General features: G+C 39.9%; 1 protein-coding gene across 4 annotated transcripts in view; it reads right to left on the bottom strand.

The window, feature by feature from the left end:
- PDE1C (phosphodiesterase 1C) overlaps positions 1-27,561 on the bottom strand; it is a 418,728-nt gene that overhangs the window by 44,874 nt on the left and 346,293 nt on the right. For all 4 annotated transcript variants that reach the window (XM_040964585.1, XM_040964586.1, XM_040964588.1 and 1 more), the window contains 7 exons: positions 22,142-22,242; positions 19,364-19,492; positions 14,201-14,302; positions 13,598-13,718; positions 4,609-4,690; positions 1,596-1,716; positions 179-354 (listed from right to left, as the gene is read on the bottom strand). In XM_040964585.1, the coding sequence (XP_040820519.1) occupies positions 179-354; positions 1,596-1,716; positions 4,609-4,690; positions 13,598-13,718; positions 14,201-14,302; positions 19,364-19,492; positions 22,142-22,242 (832 nt within the window). The remainder of the gene's footprint in view (positions 1-178; positions 355-1,595; positions 1,717-4,608; positions 4,691-13,597; positions 13,719-14,200; positions 14,303-19,363; positions 19,493-22,141; positions 22,243-27,561) is intronic.

Below are 27,561 nucleotides of genomic sequence, written 5' to 3'. Positions count from 1 at the left end.
AACGACTTGGATGTGAACCCCAAATTTCATATTGTGATTGGAGATAGAAACTTCAGATTGGAAAAGGTCAGTTTGCAGCTGGGAGTGCCCCCAGGAGGGAAGCCAACTCCTTATTTCATGAGTGAATGTTAATTTTGTTTGAACAAATCTTTGAGAAGACCCAAGCAGCATGAATTACCTTTGGGCACCTTGGCCCTCCATCGCTCCCTATTAATGTGCACCACTTCAGTCCACGTAGCCTTAAAGCTCTTGTAGTCAACAGGGATGACAGAGTGGTTGATGGGGGCACTTCCTTCCGACCCAGAGCTCTTCACACCTGAACGCTTGGCATCTGATGAAGTGATGTTGTTTAAACTAGAGGCAACAGAGATAATTTCAAAGAACAGAGTTAGTATTTGGGAAAAAAAAATGCCAATGAGCAAGTCCCAGAGAGGAGTGGTTAGCATTCATCAAACTATTGTTAGGAATCTGCTGGCTCTTGCCATCTGCAATTATTCTTTGTCATATGTGACAGGTAGAAAATTCTCTATTTCAGCAGGAAAACTGTCAATATTGCAGCCTTTTGTACCCCTTAGGTTTATTTTCCATTGGTCTCCTCTTTATTCTGATACCTACAATCTTCACAAGAACTTTCTCTTGTAGCCTCTGAAACCAATGAACTTGAATGTGGACTTCTCCTTGTGTAACAGTTCACCCACATGCTTCTACATTGATCACTTTTCCAGTTCCCCAGCAATCTGATTCTCTTTATTTACAGCTCCACTTTCCCTCTAATCCTAAGCTCCCCTAAATGCAGAAAAGGTCAAAGTTTCCTTAAAAGTTGCTAGGAGAAGGTGAAAGAACACAGGTAACTTGAAAATTGTGAAAGATCAGACAAGGCTAACATTCTGATTTTATATGACTATTGCTTTATGCTTTACATATGAAAGGCTGAAAATAATAGAGCATATTTTTCATGGAAAACATGAGCAAAATATTTCACGCTCCTTCAAGTGCGACTGACAGGAACAAAAATCCACTGACAAGGAAGGCAACTACACAAGCAGAATGTGTTTTCATGCTTTACAGTGGTCGGACTTGGGCCGGGGGTTTCTAGCTTTGTAAGCAACCTCAAGCAGTCCATCCAACTTGGGCATCCTGGGGTCTCATTGTCTTCATGCTCTCACTTGCCTCCCTTTTTTCTTTACTCTGTCTTCCTGTGGTCCTTCTCCTTTATGATCATCTTTGCATGAATGAGGAAGTAGTAGCGGCAGTAGCAGCAACAATAATGATACTGAAGGCAACAGTAGTTATAGTACCAATAGCAGCAAAGTGATAGTATTTACTATTACTAACAAAGATCAATTTCCAGCTTTATTTACTTCTTCCTCAAAGTTACATCCATTGTAGTTGCTTGTATATACTGAATAATTCCTCTAGCATTCACAGCAATCTATGATCATGACATACTCTGATGGAATCATTGAGGAAACTTGCTGAAATTGCATAGTTAAAATGATGGGTCAAGGTTTTTAATGCTGGCAGTCTGATTACAGAGCCAAATTCCATCGTCGTGGACAGGCCCCCACCTTCTGCCATCAGGCTTCTCCACTGACCTTGAACGTCTCTGTCCTGTCCCACTGGTTTGGGAAGTTTCATCGATTAGCGGACTCACAATCTTCTCGGTCATGTCCGTGAGCACAGTGAAAGTGGGTTCCACAATGAAATCAATAAAACCTGCAGGGAAATGGCATATGCTTCAGAGAGAATACAGCTCAACTGGGGCCAGCCTAGACTTCCCAGTAAAAAGTCAACGGGCTTTTTCTTGGAAATCCACCTGCCGAGGAGTCCCAGGCCATGTGAAGAGTCAGTCTTATTCATTCAGCATACTTGAGGCAAAAATCATAGAGATTGATACCATATCCCTTACAGATCTTTCTTTTCACTTTTCAATAGAGAGGAATGTCTTTTTAAACACTTTGTTAAATGAAAATGCACCATGTAACCATGATAGGAGCTAGTTAAGACTAAAATGAATAAATGAATAACACAACTTGCCTGCCCTCAAGAAACTGACAGAAAAGATTAACTGAAAGCAGATGATACCTGGAGTACACAGAGGCCAAAGAAACTCAGACGAAGCTGTTGGGTAAGGTTAGGAAGGGAATAGAACATCTCCCTCCTCCCACTGAGAGGTGTATGAACTGCTGAATGGAGGCTGTGATGTTTGAACTGAGCCCTGAGCATCAGTAGAGAGTTTGCTCACTCTGGGTGAAAAGGATATGGAATAAACCAACTGACCAATGGAGGAAAGTACAGGATGCACCTCAATAGTGACTGGGGCTAAGGATTCCTTTGCACTCTGGAAAAAGTCTAAGAAGGCACCACATCATTCAGCTCAGGAAGCAAAGCTCTAAAGTGGCACACAAAGGAGCTGGGACTTAGAAAAGCACCAGAGGACCCTGAAGGTGTCTTGGCAACACTGTAATGAATTTTGTAATTTTCTTTGAGAAACCTAACTTGGAATGATGCAGGAGAGAGGAAGGAAGCGGGAGGGGTTAAAGCTGAGAAAATGAAGTTATTTCAATAGTTAAAAAGAGGAAGGTGGGACTAGCACAATGGGTAAGTCAGGAGGGAATGCAAAGGAGGCAGAGATACCTATAGAACACAGGTGGGTGGTGCCTCCAAGCGGAACCTGCCAAAGAGGCTCCAGAAACAGAGCAGGTAAATATGGCTGGGGAAAGGTGACAAGATCAGCTCTAGATGGGCTGATGGGGAGGTACAGCAGACACATCCTGGTAGGAAAGGCAAAGAGTTGGACAAAAAAGGATTGAAAACTTACATCTGCTACTATACCTTTGTGAAACTACACCTGTGTGAAAGTGAGCTAGGATGAGTGTCTCTGTTCTGCAACACAACAGGGAAGAATGGGTGAGCTGGGATTCCTGGGGACAATGGTAATTGATTACTCAACCCCAGGAACCAGAGGAAGAGCAGCCACAGGAAGTGGACACCTGAAGGGTGTCTGGACTCTAAGACCACATCTTTGGTTTTACAATAAGTGGATGGGGGTGATGTTAACATCTGATGTGGTGAGGGATGCTAGAATAACTATAGTATTTGACAAAAGAATTGTCCCAACTAAATACTAACGATATCCTGATGAGGAAGTGGTAACCACCAAGTGTGCAAGGTAGATAACTAGCATCATCAGCAGAAGTTGAAATCTGACGGCATCATCCTCCACTTTTTTCTCTCCCAAGGTAAAATAACATGTCCAAACCAAAACAAACTCATCAGCTTTCCCCATAGCCCTTGTAATTGGGATCATGGTCCAACCACTTAATCTTGACCCACACTGTGTCCTATCCTTCACCTCTTGCCAAATCCTCTACAGCTGCCACACCCTCTCTCTCCTGGACACTCCATTGCTCATCTTGGCTCTGACATTCATCATAGTCTTCCTGCAATCTCACAGGAGGCAACCAACTTGTCCCTAGTCTGACTCAACTCCACCTTTAATTCAACCTTTTTGCCTCTAACAGAGGAACTTTCAACAGGCAATAACAAACTTGTATATAAAGGACCACCTTGTTAGCTTAAACCTGGCTGACCAAGTCGCCACTATCATTTAGTTCTGCAATGACAGTGCAACAGCTTCCACAGACAATATGTAAATCAATGGGCCTAGATGTGTTAAAACAAAATTTGCCAGAACAGGTGATAGTCCCAATTTAGCCCACAGGCTTAAATGTAAATTTATGCTTTTTATCGTTACATAAAGTTCTACATCATTTCCTTCAGGGAAGCAGAAATTCATGCTATTAACCTAGTCCTGAGTTTTCTCTTCAGAAATGTCACCACATCTGACTCTTGCCATATAGAATTCTTTAGAATCCCCTGACCACCACTCAAGTCAGCTTTTATATTTCTCTGTTTCTCCCTCCTCCCCTGCCTGCAAAAGCACAAAATTAGGGCAGAAAAGCCAAATCTGTACTATGTTTACTTTTCTATTAACTTCAATCTTCAAAGATGGAGATATCTGATGCTTAACATTGTAAGGCACTATATCCTCTCATAGCTTCTGACTTTTGTAGTGCATATATTTTATAATGAAAAGTATAGAAGTTATTCTTTTCCCCCTTCCAGGAGTGATGTTAAAAAGAGGAAAGAAGGAAGGAAGAAAGGAAGTGGGAAGGGAGGGAGGGAGGGAGGGAGGGAGGGAGGGAGGGAAGGAGGGAGGAAGGAAGGAAACATTCTAAAAAGAACCAACTCTGGATGTGGGATCAAACTGGAAACGGGTGGCCCAGAAAGCAGGGCTAATGGAAGCCATCAAAAGAAGAAATGATGTGGCAAGGTCAGTCAGGTACCCAGAATGGAGAAGTTGAAACAGAATGTGCTTATTGTGTAAGAAAGTTGTTTTGCTTTGGCAGGGAATGATGCATAGCCTTCCCACAATGGGCCTACTTTCTTTGGAGGATGGAGAGTGTGACTCCATCAACCTATCAACGAAAGCTGAGAGCACAGGACGGGTTCAGTTTCCCAGGCAGAGAGATGCTGAAAGCATCTGGGCTTATGTCCACTGGGTTCTCATCTGGCGTCCAAGTCCAGTGGGCGGCAAACACATACCTACTTGCGACTGAGCAACCATCGTCGACTTTCGATCACACAGAGGAGAAAAGGGTAGTCCCAACTCTGCTTCTCTGTCGCCCTAGAGAAAAACAGGAAATCACTGCACATTAGGGGGCAGTAGACTGAGCTGCTCCAAAGGCCACCAGCCTTTAATTATGATGTATGCAATAAGTCCTATGGGATCTGCTCCTTTATATTAACACCAAAAGGATGAAATTTCTGGAGTCCACTCATGCTAACTGCAAAGTCCATGCTATGGTACAGAAAGCCTCACTGGGCAACACTGAGAATTGCCATGGAAAGTAAGGCAACAGGAAATGCAGCCTGTAGCCTAGAGCCAACAGTGCAGCCAGCATCGCTGTTGTGCCTCAAATGGTTCTATGACAACAAATGGTCCTTATCTATCTGGCTTGTGAACCTCTCATGGTGGGAAGTGTCCAAAATGCAAACTCAGACTGATTCGGATTTGTCTCCTAGAGATAGCTAAAGCCCTACACAACTAGAATGATGTTCACTTTTTAATTCATAATGAAAAATGGAACACAGAGAGCAAGAATAACAGATTTTTTTAAGGTCTGTCTAGCTGCACAATACAGCATGATTGGCCACTAGATCCTCAACCTACACTCCCCCTCCCAAAAAAAATTAACATGGAGGAACAGACTTCCACTGAATCCAACTTGACTAGTAATACTGTATGATTATAGTATTGACTGTTTGAAGATTAAAACACATATTTTACTCTTTACCTAGGGAAGTCAGCTTTTCAGAACAGGGTAGAAGTCGCAGCTATCACCAAGGAATCTTCTTAACTTTAATTTGAATTTTCTTGCAGGATAGCCCAGAAAAAATAATCCCCAGTGACATGGGTTAAGATAATTCCAGGCAATAATATGTCAGGCAATAATATGTACAGAATATGCAGAAAGAAGATGATGAAAATGTGTTGAAATAATAAACCACTACAGTTAGAAACACTCAAGTTTCTCGTTGCTCACATGTGACAGACAAGAAACGAGAGTAACGAGAAAGGGAGCTGTTTGCAAAATGTCATCTCTACATTTCCTGTCCATACAGGTGGACCGCATTGTCCAGAATCTGCTGGTCAGTTGTACTAAATAATAAATAAGAGGAGAGGCGCTGTATTTCCATCACAGTTCAGGTGTACAAAATTCTCCATGCCTACTTCTCTGCGATTTTCCTGTCTTTGCTGGTTCAATGCAGACTAGCATCTTGGATAGCTGATTGTGCATCTAAAACCACTATGGATCTTAGGCCTTGCATCAAGAAACACTTGTCTTATACTTAACATAAGTGGGTAATAAACTTCCAATTATATGCTTTTTATACATTTGAGGATTTATGAGAACAGCATGAAAGAAGCAGCAAGTTAGGACTACAATGTAAACAAAAATGTTAATTTTTAACAATGGGTCATCTTTATGCATGAGTTTACAAAAGAGGATGGTATCTGCCAATGTGAGAGCTTCAGAAGACAATGAGAAAATACAAGTGATGCATTCTTGGTCCAGAAATCCACATACTGAAATGCTCCAAAATTTGAAACACTTTGAGCACTGACACCATAAGTCAAAAAATTACACACATGATGTCATTAGATAGGCTGGAATAAAAAGGCGGGCGCACTGAAAATTACATAATACTACCTTTGGGATATATTTCGCAAGGTACACGTGAAATACAAAACGTATGTTTAGATGTGGGCCCCAATATCTCTCATTAGGCATATGCACAAAAAAAAAAAAATCCTAAAAATCTTCAGACCTGTAACACCTCCAGTCCCAAGCATTTGAGATAAAAGTACTTCACTTCATCTGAAAAATTTCCTGCAGGTGGAGATTAAGTATATGTTGAGAAAAGAAGCAAAAACAAAGCCAAACAAAATGCAACAACATACACTCCTCCCTCTCTCGGGAGGAAAGCACAATTGTTTAAGTTACAAAAAAAAAAAAAAAAAATTGATCTATGGATTTAAAAGCACAGCAAAACTTAGGTCCTTATAAATTATCACATCAAAACTGTGAAGGTGGGTAGTTGTCATGGCACAGAGGGTAAAGCCAATACTTGGGATGTTGGCATCTTACACGGAATATTGGGTTAAGTCCTGGCAGCTCAACTTCCCATCTAACTTCCTGCAAGGGCACCTGGCCCAAATGATGGCCAAGGAATTGGGCCCTGCCACTCTTGGAGACTCAGACAGAAATCCTGACTCCTGGTCCTGGTCGTGTCCAACTTTGGCTGTGCCAGTTATTTGGGAAGTGAACCACAAAATGTGCCATCTCTGTATCCTCTCTCCCTGTCCTCCCCACCACTACCCTTCTTGCTCTCTGCTACTTTGCTTTCAAAAATCTTTACAGGGTCCAGCACAATAGCCTAGTGGTTAAAGTGCTCGCCTTGAAGGTGCCGGGATCCCAGTTCTAATCCCAGCAGCCCTGCTTCCCATCCAGCTCCCTGCTTGTTGCCTGGGAAAGCAGTCAAGGACAGCCCAAAGCTTTGGGACCTGTGTGGGAGACCCAGAAGAGGCTCCTGGCTTCGTATTGGCTCAGCTCCAGCCGTTGCGGCCACTTGGGGAGTGAATCAGTGGACAGAAGATCTTCCTCTCTGTCTCTTCTCCTCTCTGTATATCTGCCCTTTCAATAAGAATAAATACATCTTTTTTTAAAAAAAATCTTTATAGCTTTGAGGACAAAAATGCAAACACACTGCAAAAAAAATATTTCAATCAAAACTGCATAAACATTGGCAAGTGCTGTGGGTGACAGATGCCCAGGGACTGGTGAAAGACTGGACTGTGAGTAGCCTGCCCACTGCTACCCACTGTCGTCTGGGAAAAAGAAGGATGGACACACACAAACACACACATACACACTCACACCACTTCCTGGGAGCCTTCTATTAAACCAGAGATATTCTAGGAAAGCTTGGCTGCTAATGGTCTGGCTTCTTCCTGATAATCAATCTCTGGCAAGTTTCCAAAGACAACAATGAGTCATTCAAAGAGGGAAAATAATGATGAAGGAGAAAGAGCCAGATGGAGAGGGACAAGGAAGCAGAGGGAGAAGGAGAAAAAGGGAGAGATGGTGGGAACACTGAGGAGTATCGGCAGGAACAGTCCCAGGAAAAACAAAAACCTATAAACAAGACCCCCAAAATGCATACAGGAAAAAGGCCTTACGTAAAACACCTGCAATAGAGCAACAAATGAGCTACCAGCGTACAGGAAGGAGGGGACGTGAGTGAAGATTCCACTGAGAGCAGCACAATGGACAACTATCCTGGGGAAACCTCACTGAGGGATTGGGGCTTGCCTTAAAGAAGGCATAGGAGGAACAAATGTGTACAGTCACGACACGGGGTGATCACCATGGCCCGAGTTCCAGTTCTGAGTAGGACTGAGATGAGAACAATTAGCATAGTGTGTCTTTGCCTGATATGTGTTGTTCTTTTCTACTCTCCTGGGCTGCAGAGTTTTGGATTTTTTTTTAATTTTATTTTTATTGGAAAGGCAGATGTACAAAGAGGAGGAGAGACAGAAAGGAAGATCTTCCGTCCGTTGATTCACTCCCCAAGCAGCCGCAATGGCTGCAGCTGTGCCAATCCAAAGGCAGGAGCCTCTTCCGGGTTTCCCACATGGGTGCAGGGTGCCAAGGGTTTTTGCCATGCTCCACTGCTTTCCCAGGCAACAAGCAGGGAGCTGGATGGGAAGCAGAGGCACTGGCTTCAGAACTGGTGCCCATATGGGATCTTGGTGCATGCGAGGCAAGCACTTAAGCCACTAGGCTGTCACGCTGGGCTCTTTGGATACGTTTTTATCAAGAGCATATAGTACATGAAATAGAATGCTCATTTAAAAAATTGGGAGAAAGAATGTAACCAACAAGGAGTGATAAGGAGTTATGTTGTGAATGAAGGGGAAGAAAAGTGTTAGTAAATGATGAATAAACACTAGCTTCCTTCTTTTTATAGATGGGGTAAAAATGAGTCATTTGAATCCAATACATGAAGTACTGGAATAACGTAAAAAATATTTAAATGCTAAAAACCAATCAAATCATACATGCTAGGAAGAACTAAACATAATGCAATTATAATAATGAAATGTAGATAGAATACACTAAGCCACTCAAGACATACAGCAACCTGCTGAAAAATTCAAAACTACTAAAGTCACCTAAAATCAGGTGTTGGCAAGGATATGAGAGAAGCAGAAGCCTTTTTTTACAGCAGGAAGGTAATCAGTTTTTGGTACATTCAAGGACAGGTGTTTGGTATAAGCAGTTAAGGGGCCACTTGGGAAGCCTACACCCCACATCAGTCACTGCTTTGATTCTGGGCTCCGCTTTCAGCTTTCTGTTGATGCATACCCTGGGAGTACGCCAATGCAGGACAAGCACTCAGGCCACATGGGAGGCCAGGAATGGAGTTCCAGACCTTGGCCAGACTCAGCTCTGGCTATTCGTGGTATCTGAGTAGTGACCCATGGGATGAGATCTTCCTGTTTCTTGCCTTTAAATCTCTGTCTGCCTTTCAGTGAGACCATATACATAGATTTAAGTTTTCATTACTAAGTTGACCACTAGAAAAACTAAAAACATAACCACATATCCAGATCATTGGAAGACAGATATAAATAGATGACACATCAATATTTCAAAAGAAATACATGATAACAGAATGCATGATGTAAGGTATGATAGTACCTACGGCCAAATATTCTCATTTCAACATGTTAATATGGGTGACTTCAAATAATTAAGGAAAAGAACCTGGGACTGACTCATTAGCCAATCTCAGTTACAGCAGGCTCCCCATATACCCAGTTCTGCATCTACAGATTCAACCAGCACAAAGAAAATATCTTTTAAAAACTTCATCTATAATGAGATGCAGACCTTTTCCTTGTCTTTATTCTCTAAACAATGATGTAAATTTGATATAGCATGGTATAAAGATTTATTATAAGTGAGAAAGGATTTAAGTATGTGGGAGGATGTGCATAGTTTATTTGAAAATACAGCACTTTATTACAAGAGCCTGTAGCATGCTGAGCCTGATATGCAGTGGTCCTGGCACCAGTCTCCCATGGATACTGAGGGACAACTGTATACACAGTACCTAAGAGACACCCCTAAACCAGTGTCTCTGAAAGATTAAAAAGTTATAAAAGACAATGTCTCATCCAATGCTTTTAGAATTCAAATTTGATTCCTATTAGCCAAGTGGAAGTTATCATGATAAATATCGTAAGCAAGGATTATCTAACTGGAATGTTAAGAATTAAATAATACAGTATTAGTTCTGATGCAAAAATCAGAATGTATAAAAAAATGACAGAACCCCCTGGTATCCCATAATAGCTCAAATATTTGAAAGGTATATAAGACACATATATGACAAGGTAGGTGTTTTTGGTGCTCTTTCAACTACATACACTGTGAGTGGGAAATCTACTTTATGAACCATTAGCATCCAAAACAGTTGACCATATATAGAAATTTCAAAATAAACTCTAAACAATGCAAACATCAGCTTATCAAATTTCAATGTCTACAGTTTCATGACAATGACGTTAAAGCACATCAACCACTTGGAAATTATGAACAACAACAACAAAAAAATCCCTCATTCTGAAGTAATTTAGATTAAAAAATCGAAGCCAAATTCACTGAATATTTGATATGAAACTATTGTGAAAATACTGCTCATCAGAATCTGAGATTCATTCGATGAAAAAATAAGGTCTTAACTTTATAGTCTTTTACATTAAATAAGAAAAAGTGGAAATGAAATGAACTGAGCATCCAACTGAAAGTTGAGAAACCAAAATAAATTCTAGAAGAAATGAATAAAAATAAAAGCCCATAAAGGCATTGTAACACAAACAAAACAATAAAATACAAATGAACAATTTCATAAGAAGAAAAAAAAATGGCAACAAAAGGGAACTTCAAAATGTGTTAAAAAATGAAATTAAGATTTCTGAATGAAAATTTGAATGCTGCTTTTTTCACAAGCATTTTTCATGAATTTTCTGTCAATTCATAATAGATCAAATAATAAGACAGGTTAATAACCAAAGGCAGAAGAATGTAAAAGCATTGCAAAAGATGTTAACAAAATTTAAACCTATACAGCAATACAAAGAAAATGAACCTTAAGGCTCTTACAACAAAATACATTTACCGGGGACTCAAATTTATGCTTTAAAGTCAACATGTCATTGAGAATCACCCCAAGGGAGTGATTTGAATTTTATAAAACATGGTCATAAAACTGAAGACATAACTTAGTCTTTCAGCTAAGGATGGAAGGTCTGGCCCATTGGCACCGGAGCTGTGCCCTGATTTTGAAATATCACCCAACTTTCCAAATGTCATTTCTTGAAAGTCTCATTGAAACTTCTCATTTGAACTGTCCAAATTAAAATCTACAGTGAGAAGCCACGGTAATATTTCTCCTCCATGGATTATTTACTAAAGTTTATGGCTTCTGGGTTAAAATAATGAGTCAATAAAAATAATTTATGAATTCTAATTACTGAAAAATAGTTCCAGTTCAGTGAGCTAACATTCTGTTCCCAATAGGCGAAAATTCAATATGGTTATTTTCACAATGCCTCAAGCACATTTTCATCCAATTTGAGCATATGTGTATGCAAACAAGATTTCCTTTCTGAGGAAATAATGTTCACGCATTTGAGTAATTCATATTCAGTCTCTCATAATTAAAAACAACAGTTCACTTCAATACTATAAGCTTACATGAGTTGGCTATGAACTACCCTTTGGCCATACACAAAACTCTTAGATTTGAGGGGGATGTTATTGCAAAAAATAATATCAAAGAAAATGTCTGAGAAGAGTGGATATTTGATGAAAATGTCTCAGTAATATTAAGAAAATGGCCCAAAATAAACCCCCAGTGATGATGAAGTTGCAGCCATTCTTATACATACAATCGAGTCACAGCTCTGCAGCCTAATTTTCCAGCCTCCAACAGAGTATTGGGTTTCCCTTGGAGAATGGCAATGCATTCCTCAGTTTCCATAGGGGCCTGGACCCCTTGCAGATATTAAAACCCACAGGTATTTTGTTTTAAAAGATTTATTTCTTTTTGTTGCAAAGTCAGGTATACAGAAAGGAGAGAGAGAGGAAGATCTTCCGTCCAATGATTCACTCCCCAAGTGACCACAACAGCTGGAGCTGAGCTGTTCTGAAGCCAGGAGCCAAAAGCTTCTTCCGGGTCTCCCTTGCAGGTGTAGGGTCCCAAGGCTTTGGGCTGTCCTTGACTGCTTTCCCAGCCCACAAGCAGGGAGCTGGATGGGAAGCGGTGCTGACAGGATTAGAACCAGTGCCCATATGGGATCCTGATGCGTTCAAGGCATGGACTTAAGCTGGTAGGCCACCGCGCCGTGCCCAAAACCCATAGGTATTTAAGGTTCTTAAATAAAATGGTACAGCATATGCATACAACCTACGCATATTGATCCAGATACTTGTATTTTACATAATCTCTAGGATGTTTATAATACCCAATACAACACAAATGCTATATAAACATCATCATTTGCACTGTTTTAAGAAATATTGAAAAGAAAAAAAATTGAGCATGTCTTTGCCTCCCCAATTCAAGATTGGTTGCATCTGTGGCTATAGAACCCAGAGATGCAGTGACAACTGTATTGGGGAAGGTCATACAATGCATTTGCAAAGAGAAATGGCCGTTCGCTGAACAGAGCGCCTGATGCTTTGCGCATGCAACAGCTTGGAGATGCAGGTGCAGGTACTGATGAGCATCCATGGACAGGTGGAAAGAAGTACATCACTCTCCCTCCATGAAACAAACTGCAGATAAGACCACAGGAAATTATAGTAGGCATTTGATTAGTCCAGGTCACAAACTTATTGGAATAAGAACTCCTATACAGCACTTTGGGATTTTTGCTTGAATCACTGTTAACTCTAGTCCCACCTCAACAGCATACACAGCTGCAGAAAGGTAAAGCAAATGCTAGGATACTGTCTACAGGACCTCCACCAACATTAGAACCCTAGGAGTAAGAGTAACCACAAAAGCGATTCTCTTGTAACACTTGACAGAAACAGCAAAGGAGCATATTTCTTGCCGATTTAGGAGATGAAGTGGGATGAAGTTAAGAAGCAGTATTTTATGAAATCTTAGAGGTCCCTGAATCTGTGCACAAGAATGAACTGTAGTAACTTCGTTGTAACCGAGGGCCTGTAATTCAGATCATGCCTTCCACCCTGGGGTTCTTATGCCTGAATGGCAGCTCTCATACAGCTGATGTTGGGTGGGTCTGCTATGCTCTTAGGTTGGTTTCTATTTCTTTCATTCTATTCACTTTTCTTCTTCTTCTCCTTCTCCTTCTTCTTTTCTTTCTTCTTTTTCTTCTTGTTCTTGTTCTTCTTTTTAAAGTAATGTGTACTTTAAGATTCAATTTGTGCGCCTGCCACAGTGCTACAGGTAAAGTCCTCACCTTGTATGGCACCGGTTCTAATCCCAAAAGCCCTGCTACCTAACCAGCTCCCTGCTTTTGGGCTGGGAAAGCAGTCTAGCATGGCCCAAAGCCTTGGGACCCTGCACCCATGTGGGAGACCCAGCTTCGGATTGGCACATCTCCGGCCATTGCGGTCACTTTGGGAGTGAATAGTCAGAAGATCTTCCTCTCTGTCTGTCCTCTCTGTATATCTGACTTTACAATAAAAATAAATAAATCTTTTTAAAAAAGATTTAACCTTTTCTGATCATATATAAATGCACAGGATAGCAATACCATAATGACCTGAGAATCACAATGTAAGTAAGATTCAAACAGAACCTGATGAGAAAGCACCACACATGGTCAGGTCCACCCTCTCCAAATAGATCTCAATAGGCTCTGCCGGTGTTGCTGAAGTATGCGATTTACAAAACAGGCAGTAATGGTGGCACTGCAGGAAGGTACCTGTCTGAAGAACTCCTCCAGGAGTGACATGGTCCAGCGGTGATGCAGGTCCCAGGCTTTTGCCGGGTGGCTGATATCTGCTGTGTGCAGCATCAGGGATAAGGCCTTTGGTTTTTCAATTCTGTAAATCAAAGCACCCAAACGCATGAGGACCACCCTCTTTAGACTCTCAATGAGGGTTCAAAACAATCCATTTGTGCTTTATCCCTTCAATTCTTCCAAGTCAAATATACTGCAGCTAAATTGAAGGAAAGGCACCATTTCCTCCTAGAAATAGAACTTCATAAGCTTGGTCTCCTTGTTGATTGAACTAGACACGTGCGACTAAATCTAAGTCACAGATGATTGAATCAGTCAGAAACCTTGTTTGCCAGGGGAAATAGTTGCACTTCTAACTGGGACAAAATCTATCTCAGCCCTGATAAGAATAGAGCAAATTGTGGTTTGGACCATGTCCATGCTGTGTCCTTAAGACATTAGCCATTTGTGAGACCACTTGGTAATGCTACATTGAAGGAAATCCACTTTAAAAGGTAATCAACAATAGCATGGACAAGTTCTGGTCCCAACATTTTGAAAAACACTGGTCCCAGGCTCACTTACGCTTCTGGCTGCTGCAGGGCGGTCTTCATTGCTTTGATTTGTTGAAAATGACAAGACATATCCGTAGCCATCACCATCTCAATTACCAAGGTCCGAAACTCCCTTTCCAGAACAAAGAAAAAGAAAAGAAAAATGAGTGGGTTTCCTTGCTATTGCTAATCAAAGTATTACTTATTTTCTCTTTAATATTTCATTTTTGAGATAAAATAACTTTAATCTGCACTATATACAAAGGTTTTAATGGTTCTATTAAACAAAAAGTTCAACAAACAAAAGTAAAAGGACATTGTATGGCAGGAACATCGCCAAGGGCAATAAACAATCAAAATGATCAATATCCCTTCATACAGTACATTTTAAAAGTCACCAACAACTATAATAATATATTTCCTACCAATTTCTTTGACAAAGATTTAAAACAGTTTAACAGAACACTGTATTTGGAACTAAACTGATACACTCCATTTCCTATGTATTTTCTTTAATTTAGTTCAGTATATTAAGGAGAAAATGCAGCAGTAGTCTTTTTGTTTCTGGCTTATTTTCTTTAGCCTGATGTCCTCCAATTCCCACCATTTTGCTGCAAATCACACAGTTTCTATTTTTACATCCAAATAATCCATTACGTGGGCATGTATATCATTCTTACATTCATTCATCTGATGATGGGCATTTTGGTTGGCTCTCTGGCTACTCTAAACAGCTCTGCCTGCAAACAGACTGATACAAATAAGTCTGATATAAAGTGCTCATGCTTTTGAGTACATATACCCAGTAGTGGAATTGCTAGATCATATGGCACATCTATTTCTATTTTAAGAAATCTCCATACTGTTTTCCACGTTAACTGCAATAACTTATATTCCTCCAATGAGAGCTTCCCTGTCTCCATGTCCTCACCAGCCTTTGTTCTCTCTTGGGTAGCATCATGTGAAGTGGTATGTCATTGTGATTTGCTTTTGCATTATCCTGAGGACTAGTGATATTGAGCATTTTTTCGTATATGAAATCAATTTTTTTCTAACACTTCTTGTCTAATGACTTTCAGGTAAATTTTTGTAATGGGAAAGAAATTAAGTTTTAAAAACAAGAAAACCAGTTGTTGGGAAAATGATCCATGGAGTCTGCCACTGCAGCCTCCATCTGGGATGTCAGCATCCAATATGGGCACTGGTTTGAGTCCCAGCTGCTCCACTTCTGATCTAGCTCTCTGCCTAGGACAGCAATGGAAGAGCAAAGTCCTGCCACCCCTGTGGGAAACTCAGAGGACACTTCACGCTTCAGCCTGATCCAACATTGGCCATTTTGGTAATCTGGGGAGTAAACCAGAGGACAGAAGATCTTTGTCTTCCCCACCCTCCTCTGTTACTGACTTTATAATAAATATATTTTAAACAGAATCCATGGAATATATGCATCATTTGAGAACTTAACTCACAGGGAAAAATTCCAATAAAATTGAAGCATGTACAAGAAAACTTGAATCACTATTTCTCTATATAGTTCCCTTGTATTCCTCATTCTCTCTTCTGAGATTACAGTTGTAACTATATTTGCTATATGAAATTGTCTCACAGGGGCTCAATTATTTAGGCCATCTTCTGCCTTCCCAGGCACTCAGGACAGAGCTGCACAGCAGCCAGAACTTGAGCCAGCGCTGTTATGAGATTCCAACATGAAAGGCTCCTGTTTAACTACCACACCATGCTGGCCCCAACTCTACACATTTGAAAACACCCTTTTATTCTTTAAGTTAGATACTTATCACCTTTGAAATTTAAAAGTAAACTTCCAAAATTCATTCTTTCCTCTCTCTTCTCCATATTATTAAAGCCCATAAAGTGGAAAATGAACTTGTATATTAAAATTTTCACTTTGAAAATTTTAATTTAGACCCTCAGTATACATTCATAATTTTTACTATATTCATTATAAACACATGTTCCTTCACTTCATTGAACAGACTAACTACTCTAAAAGTATCTGACAAATCCAACAATGGTTTTAGTTTGTTGAATGAATGTATTTTACGTTTTTCCATGCAAGGCAGTCATGCATGCCTGGTCTTGGGATGTCAATTAGGTTGTATTGTGAAAGTTGTAAGTTGTGAACACTGGCGATTGTTACTCTTGCTCTGAAGGTGGATATTTTCTTTTCACTGGTAGTTAACTGGTTCAGATTCAAAATGCAAGCTGTGTGCAACTTCAGTGAGCAACACATCAGCTCTCTACTCAGCCTACTTTCTATCTTCGCTGTGTGTGTATGCTGCCAGCATTTCAGTACAGTGAGTTAAACTGCCACTGTGCCATTAACATTGCATATGGACTCCAGTTCAATACCCAGCTGCTCTATTTCCCATTTAGCTCTCTGCTAGTGTGTCCAGCTCTCTACTCCCTCTGGCCCAGCCTGGCTGCTGAGGCCATTTCATGAATGAACCCAGTGGATGAAAGATCTCTTATCAATTTCATTTTTAATAATAATGATAGTAAAATATAAAATCTTAAAAAAAATCATCCAAAGACTTGGGTACCAAATCGGCCCTATCCTGTCACACATTCTTCAAATTTTGATATCCCTTCTAAATCTACCTGATGCTTTTTATCCTAATTCATTTAAAAAAAAGCATTTTGCTTATCATTTCATATACTTCAGGTAATAAACACATGGTAACAATTGGCTTGTTTACAAATTTCATAAACAGCCTAAAAAACTTAAAAATCCAAATACAACCTACGAGATTTTTAAAGTACCTTTTTAGAGAGATTTTACTAATATCTTGGGTTAATTTAATGGAGTTTATTTGAGAACCTTGTAACAAATAAAGGTATTTATATTATTTCTTAATATTATCTGAGGCCCTGTATCTGAAATTTGAAGATAGTTTTTAAGATATTAAAATATTAAGTAAATCTTAATTGTTATTCACTACAATTTTTGTTTAAACTACAGAATTCAAAAGCAGAAAACATGTGCAATGGGCCACAAAAATTAAGAATTTGCCATTGAATCATAATTTCACTCAGATTAATATTTCGTTCAGTATTTGCTAATAAAATACATGTAAGTAGGTCTCATAAAATTACGTTTTCAAGTGTTGTTTGATCATTTTAAAACTTTTTTTATATTCACGTGTTTGCTGAATCACTCAATCTGGTAACTTGCCTTGATTAGAGGTGATATTCAAATTACAACTGAGAGTTCATGAGGAGCCACTGGTAAGAACAGAGCTGGAGATAAACAGAAAAGCTGCTTGCATTACTGTGTGGCAGCGTGTCCCCACAGGTTTAACTATGGTCTATGCCAGACTCACTTTCCATTCGGAGTCTGAAATAGTGAGTGAAGCTAGACTGCAATAGAATGAAAATACACATAGTATAGCTGAATTCCTAAGAACACTAACAAATAACCAGGGGAGGTGAAGAGTCAAGCAGTAGAATATTGGGTAAGACATTAACATCCCAATATTGGAGTGCCTGGGGTCGATACCCAGCTTCTACCACTATAAACTCTGACAGCTGGCAATACTAATTCAAGGTGTGAATTCTCACCACCAATTTGGGAGCCCTGGATTACGCTCCCAGCTTGCAAGCCTTAGCCCCTGGCACTTACAGACTTGGGGTGTGGGGAAGTGAACTAGCAAAATGGAAGGTGTTTACATCTCTATCTCAAATCAATAAGTTAAAATGAAATTATACCTTTAAAAATTATAAAGAGGGATAACAAATCCACATTGAAATATACATAACAGAAGTGACATTTATGCTATAAAAATACAGCAGGACATAGCTCTGAAAGCTGTGCTGCACATTACAGATTTTAACCAGGCCAAGAATATTTGCTATTTAGAGAGCCTTTATGCAAATCCTTCCCAACCATGGGTGTATCCGAACAGGTGTGAAGCAGTTCTTTTTGGCCATATCCAACCCTTTCACTTTGCTTTTGAAAACAAGTCAACAGAGGAGTCCGTTCTTCCTGAGGATGTGCACTGATTAACTGAAGTGCTCTGCCATGTTCCGATCCAGCTGGGTCTGGTAATTCCCAATCTAATGTAAGCCAAATATTCCCCCATGTTTGGACAAGCTAAAGATGCCTGGAAACTCAGCCACTCTCACTGAAAGTCAGTTCCTAAGTTTTACTGTTGAGTGTGGCTTATTTCTCTGAATCCTTGTGAAATGGATAAGAAGTTGCTGACTTAGGTAGAACACAAGTACTAATTGAGTAATAGATTTGGGATTTTGTAAAGACTTCTCTGACTTTGTCCAATAAGCTGTCAAATACCTTGACTTTTACTTACAACAATGATTCACAAGCTTACTATGTATAACCCAAACATGTAGTGAGCCTTTATAATAGCCAATATTACATGTCAGATTCTTAACCACATAGCAGCAAGGTAAATACTATTTTCCTGAGATGAAACCTTGAAGTTATGAGAGATCGAGTTAAACTCCCCAGTCATATAACCAGTAAGTGTCTGGTTTTGTATTCAAATCACGGGGTTGCTATATCTATAAAGATATATTCCCATTTAGGGAATAGAATTAAGTGCCCATTTTTTAATCATCAAAATAATTTCTTCAGAATTTTTCAAAATCTTCTTGAAATCCAAATTAATATTGGAAGAAAATAAGTTAACTTTCAGACTTAAGAAGGTCAGCTAATAGCAACATAAGTTAATTAAGATAATCAACACCAAGTATTTCTAATGAGCCCTAAATTGTATATGGCTAGTTTTTCAAACTTCCTTGAGAATTTTTAGCACAATTCTGAATTACTTAACCTAAATTGGATCTATTAGTCTGTTCATTACCGCCAAAGAAATGTAAAGATGGCCAAAAGAGATAGTTGGAACCTAATCTTAATATTTTATAACCCTTATTGACAACTTCTGAATATTCACATCAAGAAAAACAGTAGTGAGACAAACAGCAGGAAGAGGAGAGCACACACACACAGACACACAAAGACACACACACACAGATACACACTCTCTCTCTCTCTCTCTCTCTCTCTCTCTCTCTCTCTTCCTTCACCCCCTCAGAGAGAGAGAGAGAGAGAGAGAGTTGGGGCAGGATAGAGGGAGAGAAGAAATCAGACTTTTAGATAGGCACTTCATGTGCCTTCCCTTCTTCCTGGCCTCCAAATCTCTCCTCTCACCCTTACCTCCAGTCATCCTTGGAGAGGTTGATCAAAATATTCATCTCCTCATCTTCCTGCAGAAGGCGGTAGGCTGCACTCAAATGGTGATTCTCCAGCACCGATCTGTCATTGTAGAGGATGGCTGGGTCAGACCTGAGAACAAACCCAAGGGAAATTAATTGGAGAAATCTCGACTGTTCAACTTCCTCAGTGCTTACAGGCTAGGATTCACTTTTCATCGCTTTGCTCTAGGTTGAAAATTACGTTTGCCTTGAAGTCACTGATTTCAACCCAAAGCTTGAATGAATATCATAACTTATCCTCAGATGTGTGGAAGGCAGGTTGCTACCAATATATGGGAATGAAATTTATGTGTCATTGAGTCTGAAATTTCTCAAAACTGGCTTATATCCAGGTCTCAATGATTTATGCTAGAGTAACAAAAGACACTTAAAAAAAATAGATCACCGCAAACTTTTTGATGCATTTTGGAAAGACATTTTTACTTTCATTCAGTGAATGTATTGATTTATTTTGGCTGCATCTCTCTGAATATACCTGATAGGTGCTGTCCATAAGCTGTTTCTAGTAGTAACTTCCTCTTCAAACTTTTCTATGCAAAATTGAAGGTCAATAACATAAATATTGGGGTCAGCATTGTGACACCATGGGCTAAGACACTTGCATCTCAAATCAGACTGCCAATTGTAGTCTCAGCTACTTTGCTTCTGATCCATCTTCTACTAAGGTATCCTGGGATGCAGTGGCTGAAGGACCACATACTTCTGTCCCTGTCCCCAGTGTAGGAGACCCAGATGGAGCTCTTGGCTCGTGGTATAGCCCCGGCTTTTGCAGGCATTTGGGGAGTGAAGCAGCAGGTGCATGATCTTTCTATGCCCGTATCTTTCAAATAAACAAATGGATATTTAAAAAGCAATATATAGATTGAGAAAGTAAAAGTTGCCAATAATGGCAACTCAATCATGGCAAATAAGTATTTTAATATCTCTAAAAAAAGTTTATCTGTTTCTCATTAAGGAAGCAGAATCTGAGAGATGTAAAGTGACTCATTTGGAGCCCACGGTGGCTGTCTGAGGGGCTGGGAAAGGGAGAAAAGTCTTCTGAAAGTTGACACAGTACTCCCGAAAATAATATCCTTCTGTGACTGGTCAAACTTTAGGGCAAGGGTATCTCAGAATATCTTCAAAGTGTTAGGCTCTTCCTGTAGTCCATCAGGGGGAAAAAAACGTGGTCACAAACTTAGATTTCTGAATAGGGATCATAGGGTCCAAGATAGTTTGTCCTTTTTCAACTGAACTTTATCTAATGTTTAATTTCTATTCCAAACTGAGATGAACTGAATCCACTGGAATTTTCCAACTCCTCTCAAATAACACACACCATGCCATCTGAAAGAAAAGGATTTGGTCTTACACCTGCTGATTAAGTCAGGTACCCAGTGATGAGTGTTTTGTGGCACTCAGCTAACTTTGCATCTCCTGTAAGTGGGCTGTGCTGCTCCAGATTATGGCTGCTGTTAGTACTGGTTATACTCAACTCTTCCCACCTATTTTTCTTGATCAGGTGCTCTTCATGGTAGTCTTCATCCTCAAAGCAAAGGTCTTTTCCACAGACCCACATTAAACAGGTACCCTGGAATTTCCTATATTTAAAAACCTTGCACCAAAACCACAAAGAACTATTCCCCAGTGGCAGAGAATACTCTCTGTAAGAAGGCAGGGATAAAGGCAAAAAGCTTAAGTCCTTTTGTGTATTTCTGTTCCATTGAAATTCCTCTTTTGAATAGAGATCAGACTACATTGTTTTCTTTGGTGTACTCCATAATTAAGTGTTGAATTCATTAAATGCATGTAGACAGAATTAAGGAACATAAACCTATCAGGAGGCTGCACCTGCTCTTTCAAGTGCAATCAGTGAGTATTTGCTGGGACCTCAACTCCTACTCCTCCCCGCTACTTTCTATTTGCCTTACCACTTTTCCCCCAATTCTTACCTTCTTTTGATTCCTGTATCAGCACCCAATTAACCTTACTGCCAGACTCTCTCTAATTCTTAGTGAAGGTAAGGTTTTACTCTAAGTAAAAATGATAATGTAGAAGGACTGTTTGGAATTCTGTGCTGAGAGGAATACTAAAGACAAATTCATGGCTTGGTAAGGAAAAAACCTGTAGATCAATGCACGAGCTCTGTGACAGCACAGGACGGTCATATTGGGGCACGTGAAGCTGTGCCCCAGAGAGGTTTGTGTTTATCAGAGCTGTTCATTAAAATGGATATATGTGGTACACGTGGTGAAAGGAGCCTTGGGGAGAATATTGTGGTTCCTCAAGTCCAGTGCTAGAAAGGATGCAAGCGCTGAACAGAGCTCAAGATGAAATCCAAGGATGATAACAGCGTCACAGCAGAAGCCAAGGATGGAGTAAGAAGGTCTCACTACTATTCATTAATTATTATGACTCAGATTACATTCCACTAAGATTTTATGTAAACAGCCCCACTGTCCACTAGAAACAGGTAAAGCAGTCCCAGGACCTAAATTAACAGCCAGTGTTGCCTTGGAGGAGAGGACATCCGTGTAAGATCCCAAGAGGACTTTTAGGAGCACATGGCTTCCTAAAGTCAGTCTTGATGGACACTGACCAGGCAGATCACTCATTTACAAATTCATGCTCAGAAAATCAGAGTAAGCATGCCTAAGGCACGTGACTAACACCTTTCTCATTCCCGACATCCTGGCCCTAACCCCTCGTGCCTCTTCCCTCAAAGTGTCAACATCCTCACCGAGTCTGGATGTGGAAATTATTGGTGGTTCCGGTATGCTCATAGTCATGGATGGCAGCTGAGAAGATGATAGCAAAGATTTCCAGCTCCGTCAGCCAGTTCTGAAAGGGAGATTACAGAGCAATCAGGTAATCGGTCTCTTTCACAGATGAAATCCTCAGCTTGCTGACGACACATCACACTGCTGTCTCTCTACTCTGCAGCTGGTCCGCTATTGTCAAACATGTTTTAACATACAGGAAAGTTTTGGACTTCTTTTTTTTTTTCTTTTTAAGAGATCAGGGTTGTGTGACTTTTAAAATGGCATGCCAAGCAAGGTTGAAAGAGTGAAGTAGTTTCCTAGAAAGCAAAGAAGATGACACTGTTAAAAGCCTGTACTACACACTCCCCTGACTTTCACATAAAGTTCCGAGGTAGATGTATACACACATACCACTTAAAATCGTAACATATTATCAAGAATTTAGGGTAATGGAAGTCCTAATGTCTAACCATGGCAGGAATATCTACTATATGGTGGAAGAGAGAAAATGAGAAATAACATTTTTTCTACCCTATGTATGCTGATATTGAAAGGTGACTGTCCCATGCACCCCACCCACACTGGTGGTGGCTCCATGGTTTGCCAAGTACATGTCTGGAACCAGTAGAATTAGCAGAATCTGGAGGCTTATTCAAAAGGCCAGAGAACTGTTCAGCCCTATCCCAATTTCATGGGATTAGATGGAGGCTGTAGCCCAGCAATCTGTTTTACCAAGCCACATGACTGTAATGATGACACACACTGAATCTGAGAACTTATGCCATGTGGGATGCTCCCTCAACTGACTTCATCAAATGGACTCTGTACATTCCCTGATGCTTCCTTTCCTTCCAGAAACCACGCTGTCTGATGCCCCAAAGATGGATCATCCATGACTGTTGCGTCACCCTTTGCTACCCTCCACTCATTTTAGTCAGTTGTCGAATCGATCCTTACAGGATTCAGTATGGTTTTCTCCAAACTGCAAACCATGATACACATCAATAAAACAGGAACACACAGCTGGAGCTGTTTCATAGTAAGCTCCACACTTTGAACACTTACTGAAAGAACTGTCAAAATGTGTGACCACTGTGATATAAAAAGAGTAAAACAGATTTTACACTGTTTGCTCCATGAGCATGTGTAAGCTCCCATTTTACATCAAACAAGTAAAACTAGAGAACTCTAAAAGTGGTAAGGTTGCTACAAGACAAATATAATTATTCAAGTTGATCAATTCAGAAAGACCCTTGAGTCTGAACTAAAGATTAGTGTATTGAGTATATTTATGCAATTCAATACAAAGTCATTAAAATACAAACTTTATGAATTTCCCTATTAATTTCAAGTAACTACTAATTTTGATCTTCATCTAAGAGACTTCTTCAGAATTGTTATCTTCTTTGAGGATAATAAGTAAATAAATGGCATATAAGCTTATGGGGAAGGTCTCATAAACAAAAATAAGCATACATATAACCTGGAAACTATACTTCTGAAAATGACTATCTAAAGAAGAATCCGCAATGAGGTGTTACATTTTGACATCCTCAACAATGCAACTCAAAAAAACTGGGGAGCAAGAAGCAGAAAGGTACAAAAAGGATATAGAACAAGATGAGAATCAATAAAATTGCATGAAAAAATAAAGGGTAAGATAAGAATGGGGTATAAGAAAAAGCAAAGCTATTAAAACTAGCATGAAGCAAATAGTCTCCTCACCAGCCACCTCACTATCAGAGGGCTCACAGTGTGGCAGACATTGTTCTAGGTGTTTTCTATATAGACACTCGTGTAACTCCCCCAAATTCACAAGATGGGCCTTTAACATGGGCACTGACCATTCCACAGAGCAGGGATTGCAGGTGGACAATAACACATTGCACAAACTTAGTAAACAGGATGCATTCTCTAAGCCTCTGGGATACAGCTTTGTGAGTCAGAAGCCCAGCCCACTGTGGATGGATTCTCTGATCAGAGTATCACAAAGCTGGCATCCTGAAGTGGGTAGGGAGGTGTGCCTTTCTAAAGACAAAATCCATTTTGTCACTCTGTGACAAAATCCATTTCTAGGAGAATTCAGAGAATGGGAAACACCCATTTCATTAGCATGCTTCCACCTGGCTCCACACACACAAAACACCTTCAAGCTAACAGGTGCCTGGTTGATGTCTCACGTTAGAAACCCCTCTGCCTATTTCTTTCCTGTCTGATTCTATGATTTACAATGTGTCCACCTGGAAACTCCAGGCTAACATATCTATTTAAGATCTGACTGTTACCTGAATGGTACCAGTAGAGTCCCCCTCATATTGAACACAGTGAAAGTAATACACTCCTACCACTCACAGCCCCTAACAGAATGACACAACATTCTTCAGCCAATATGTCATTTGGTGACTTCATATGAGGCCCAAACAACAAGCAAAACTTCACACTTAAGGGTAGGGGTAAGAATTTAGGCAAAAGGAACATTAACAGCACCTTGCCTAAAAAAAATTAGTAAAAATTATCAACGAACAGCTTTGGAGCTTGGAATATTTTGACCTAAATTAAAAGCAGATGGAATTTAGAGTCTAATTAGCACTTAATCCATTAATAACAACTCTTCAGTCTAATTTGGTTCAAGGGCTTTCAAACATGAACAAAATAATTCTAAAAGGATTCAAACATCTTCTAGGCGCTTAAGCTAAACAATGAGCAATACAAATTACAATGAGTAACAGGGTTGATAGTGAAACTCAGATATCACTTTAGCAATGGGATGTTTTGATTCTCCATGTGTTTTACAGTTTATAAAACTGAAACGATTTAAAGTGCTCCCCCTCTTTAATTTGTAATGAAAGGCGAGAGTAACAACATGTTCTCCATTCATCAGATGCTCCCCATTGTTTTCTTGAGCTTGTGATGAAAGACATTTGTTTTGAGCTGTATTTCTAGGAAACAGTGGGTGGGAATAGCTTCTAGATTTAAGAATTACTCTAAATATGGCCTGGGTGAACACTCAATAGCAAATGGCAAATGAGTTCATTTAGGAACAGTGTGTAGTACATCATCACCACTGGCTGCTAGGATATAACATTTGTTAATGATAATTTGCATTAACACAATTGCTTGGGAGCTATGTATGATTCACCTTTATAGTCACACAATGTACTGTCACAAGAGTTACTAAACATAGGGCGAACAGATGAGCTTCAGCTGTAATTTTTACTGCATTCTAATCCTCATCACACTAACTTGAATAGGGGCATATAAGGATACTGGTCTATAAAGGATTCTTTTGGACCAAGGCATTATGGCATTATGGGATAATGGCTAAATATTTAATATTAAGTTTAATCTGAGAAAAAGTCTTGATCCTGACTATGCATTTAGTTTACCATTTAGTTTACCAGGACTGTCAAGGTACCACACACTGGATGGCTTAAACAACATAGACTTATCAGCACACTAGTCCTACTGGATGAAGACCTGTCTTTATGACTTCATTTTACTTTCTTTACTTCTTAATATAAACTAATACATAATATCTCTGATGATGCATACATTCTGAGGTATTAGGGGTTAGGACATACACATTTAAAGAAATACAATCCCCCAGTAACAGGAGAACATGAACCTCTGAATGACAGTCCCGTTCAAAGAAGAGATAATCACTACTGCTTGCTCAACTGTTTGTTTTTCCTCACCGACATTATCTCGCCTGAATATATATTGCCAGTCATTCTGTGACATAGTTATGGTGAGTTAAGTGTAACTGAACATTGTTGAATTGAAGTTAAAACTAGTCAAGAATACTCATTTTTTTCATCTTCTCTGTATTGTCTCTTCCTTTATATTCCTCCCTGAATGTGCAGAAGTACATTTCAGCTATTTTCCAAGCGTAAAGACAAAAGCCACAGGCCAAAAGGGGATTGAGTGAAAGGAAGTTGCTAATGGAGGATTCACTGGACTGTCTGCATAAATGCTGATGAAATCTCTGCCCTGGTCCCTCTACTCAGCCTGGATATGCACTGTTCAACACCCAGAGATGGCTGGGCTGCACATTTCAAGGGAAAAAACACCCCAACGATGTAAAAGGGAGAATCTCATCAATAAATGAGCACCTTTTCCATTAGCTAATCAATTACAATACTAAATTTAAAAATATGTACATAAACATATTCATAAATACCTCAGGCTGCTAAGAGGAAGAAATAATTCAAGAACAGCATGTCTGGTATTACAAATCTTGCTAACTAAAAATAGTAAACATACAAGTTGAATAATTAGAAAAATCTGTAGGGGGGTGCAGCACGGTAGCCTGGCAGCTAGAATCCTTGCCTTGCACGTGCCAGGATCCCAAATGGGTGCCAGTTCTAATCCCAGCAGCCTCGCCCCCCATCTAGCTGCCTGGGAAAGCAGTAAGGCTGGCCCAAAGCCTTGGGATCCTGTAACCAGGGTCCCAGGAAGGCCAGGAAGAAGTTCTTGGTTCCTGGTTTCAGACTGGCACAGCTCCAGGCATTGCAGCCAGCTGGGGAGTGACTCAATGGACAAAAAATCTTTCTCTCTGTCTCACCTCTTCTCTGTATATCTGCCTTCCCAATAAAAACAGATAAATCTTAAAAAAAAAAAAAACAAAGAAAAAAGAAAAAATTTGTAGGCCAAACTGGTAGTTCATAAAATATAGTTGAGGAATTAAGACTAAAAGATATGAAACTACAAGAAAGGATGTGACTATGAAGTCAGAAGTCCCAAATGCAGGCAAATAAATAACTAAGGAAGAACCAGTTAAAGTAAAAGTTTGAATTTTTCTTCCATGTATACTGCAGGCCTAGACTTTCTGGTCCCAACCCTCTGAGGGTTGGGAGGGAGCATGAGACTCTTAGTCAGTGTGAATATCACGTCCTTTGTCTGCCATGATGATGGACAACAATCAGGAGGGTACTGTTGAGGAGCCCTAGGCCCCGGGATGAGGATGACAAAGCACGTTCTTCAACTTGTGTTTAGTAGTTCCAAATCTGAGACAATCCCCCCCTTGCCACCACCACACTGGACTCACATGGCAAAGACTGAAGACAGTTTTAATTGTCACAAATGGAATGGGGGGATAGTGCTACAGCTATCTAGAAGACTGAAGATCAGGGAAACTGTTAAATGGTCTACAATGCATAAAAGAGAATTCTCATATAACACATAGTATAAAGAATTATATGTCCCAACACATCAACAGGACTGAGTTTGAGAAATCCTGCTGTAAATCCTACCCAACAGTTAACATTATCAAGCTTTAAACATTTTCCCCTATGTATATAATGGATGTAAACTGGTTCTCTTGTTCATTTACATACCTTTGGATACTAAAGAGCTGTGTATATTTTATTCATCACACACACTACCTATTAATTGCATG

Source organism: Ochotona curzoniae, unplaced genomic scaffold (genome assembly GCF_017591425.1).
Source record: "Ochotona curzoniae isolate NIBS_2020 unplaced genomic scaffold, NIBS_Ocur_1.0 scaffold_3835, whole genome shotgun sequence".
Lineage (NCBI taxonomy): Eukaryota > Metazoa > Chordata > Mammalia > Lagomorpha > Ochotonidae > Ochotona > Ochotona curzoniae.
This window is presented reverse-complemented; position numbering and strand designations above follow the sequence as displayed.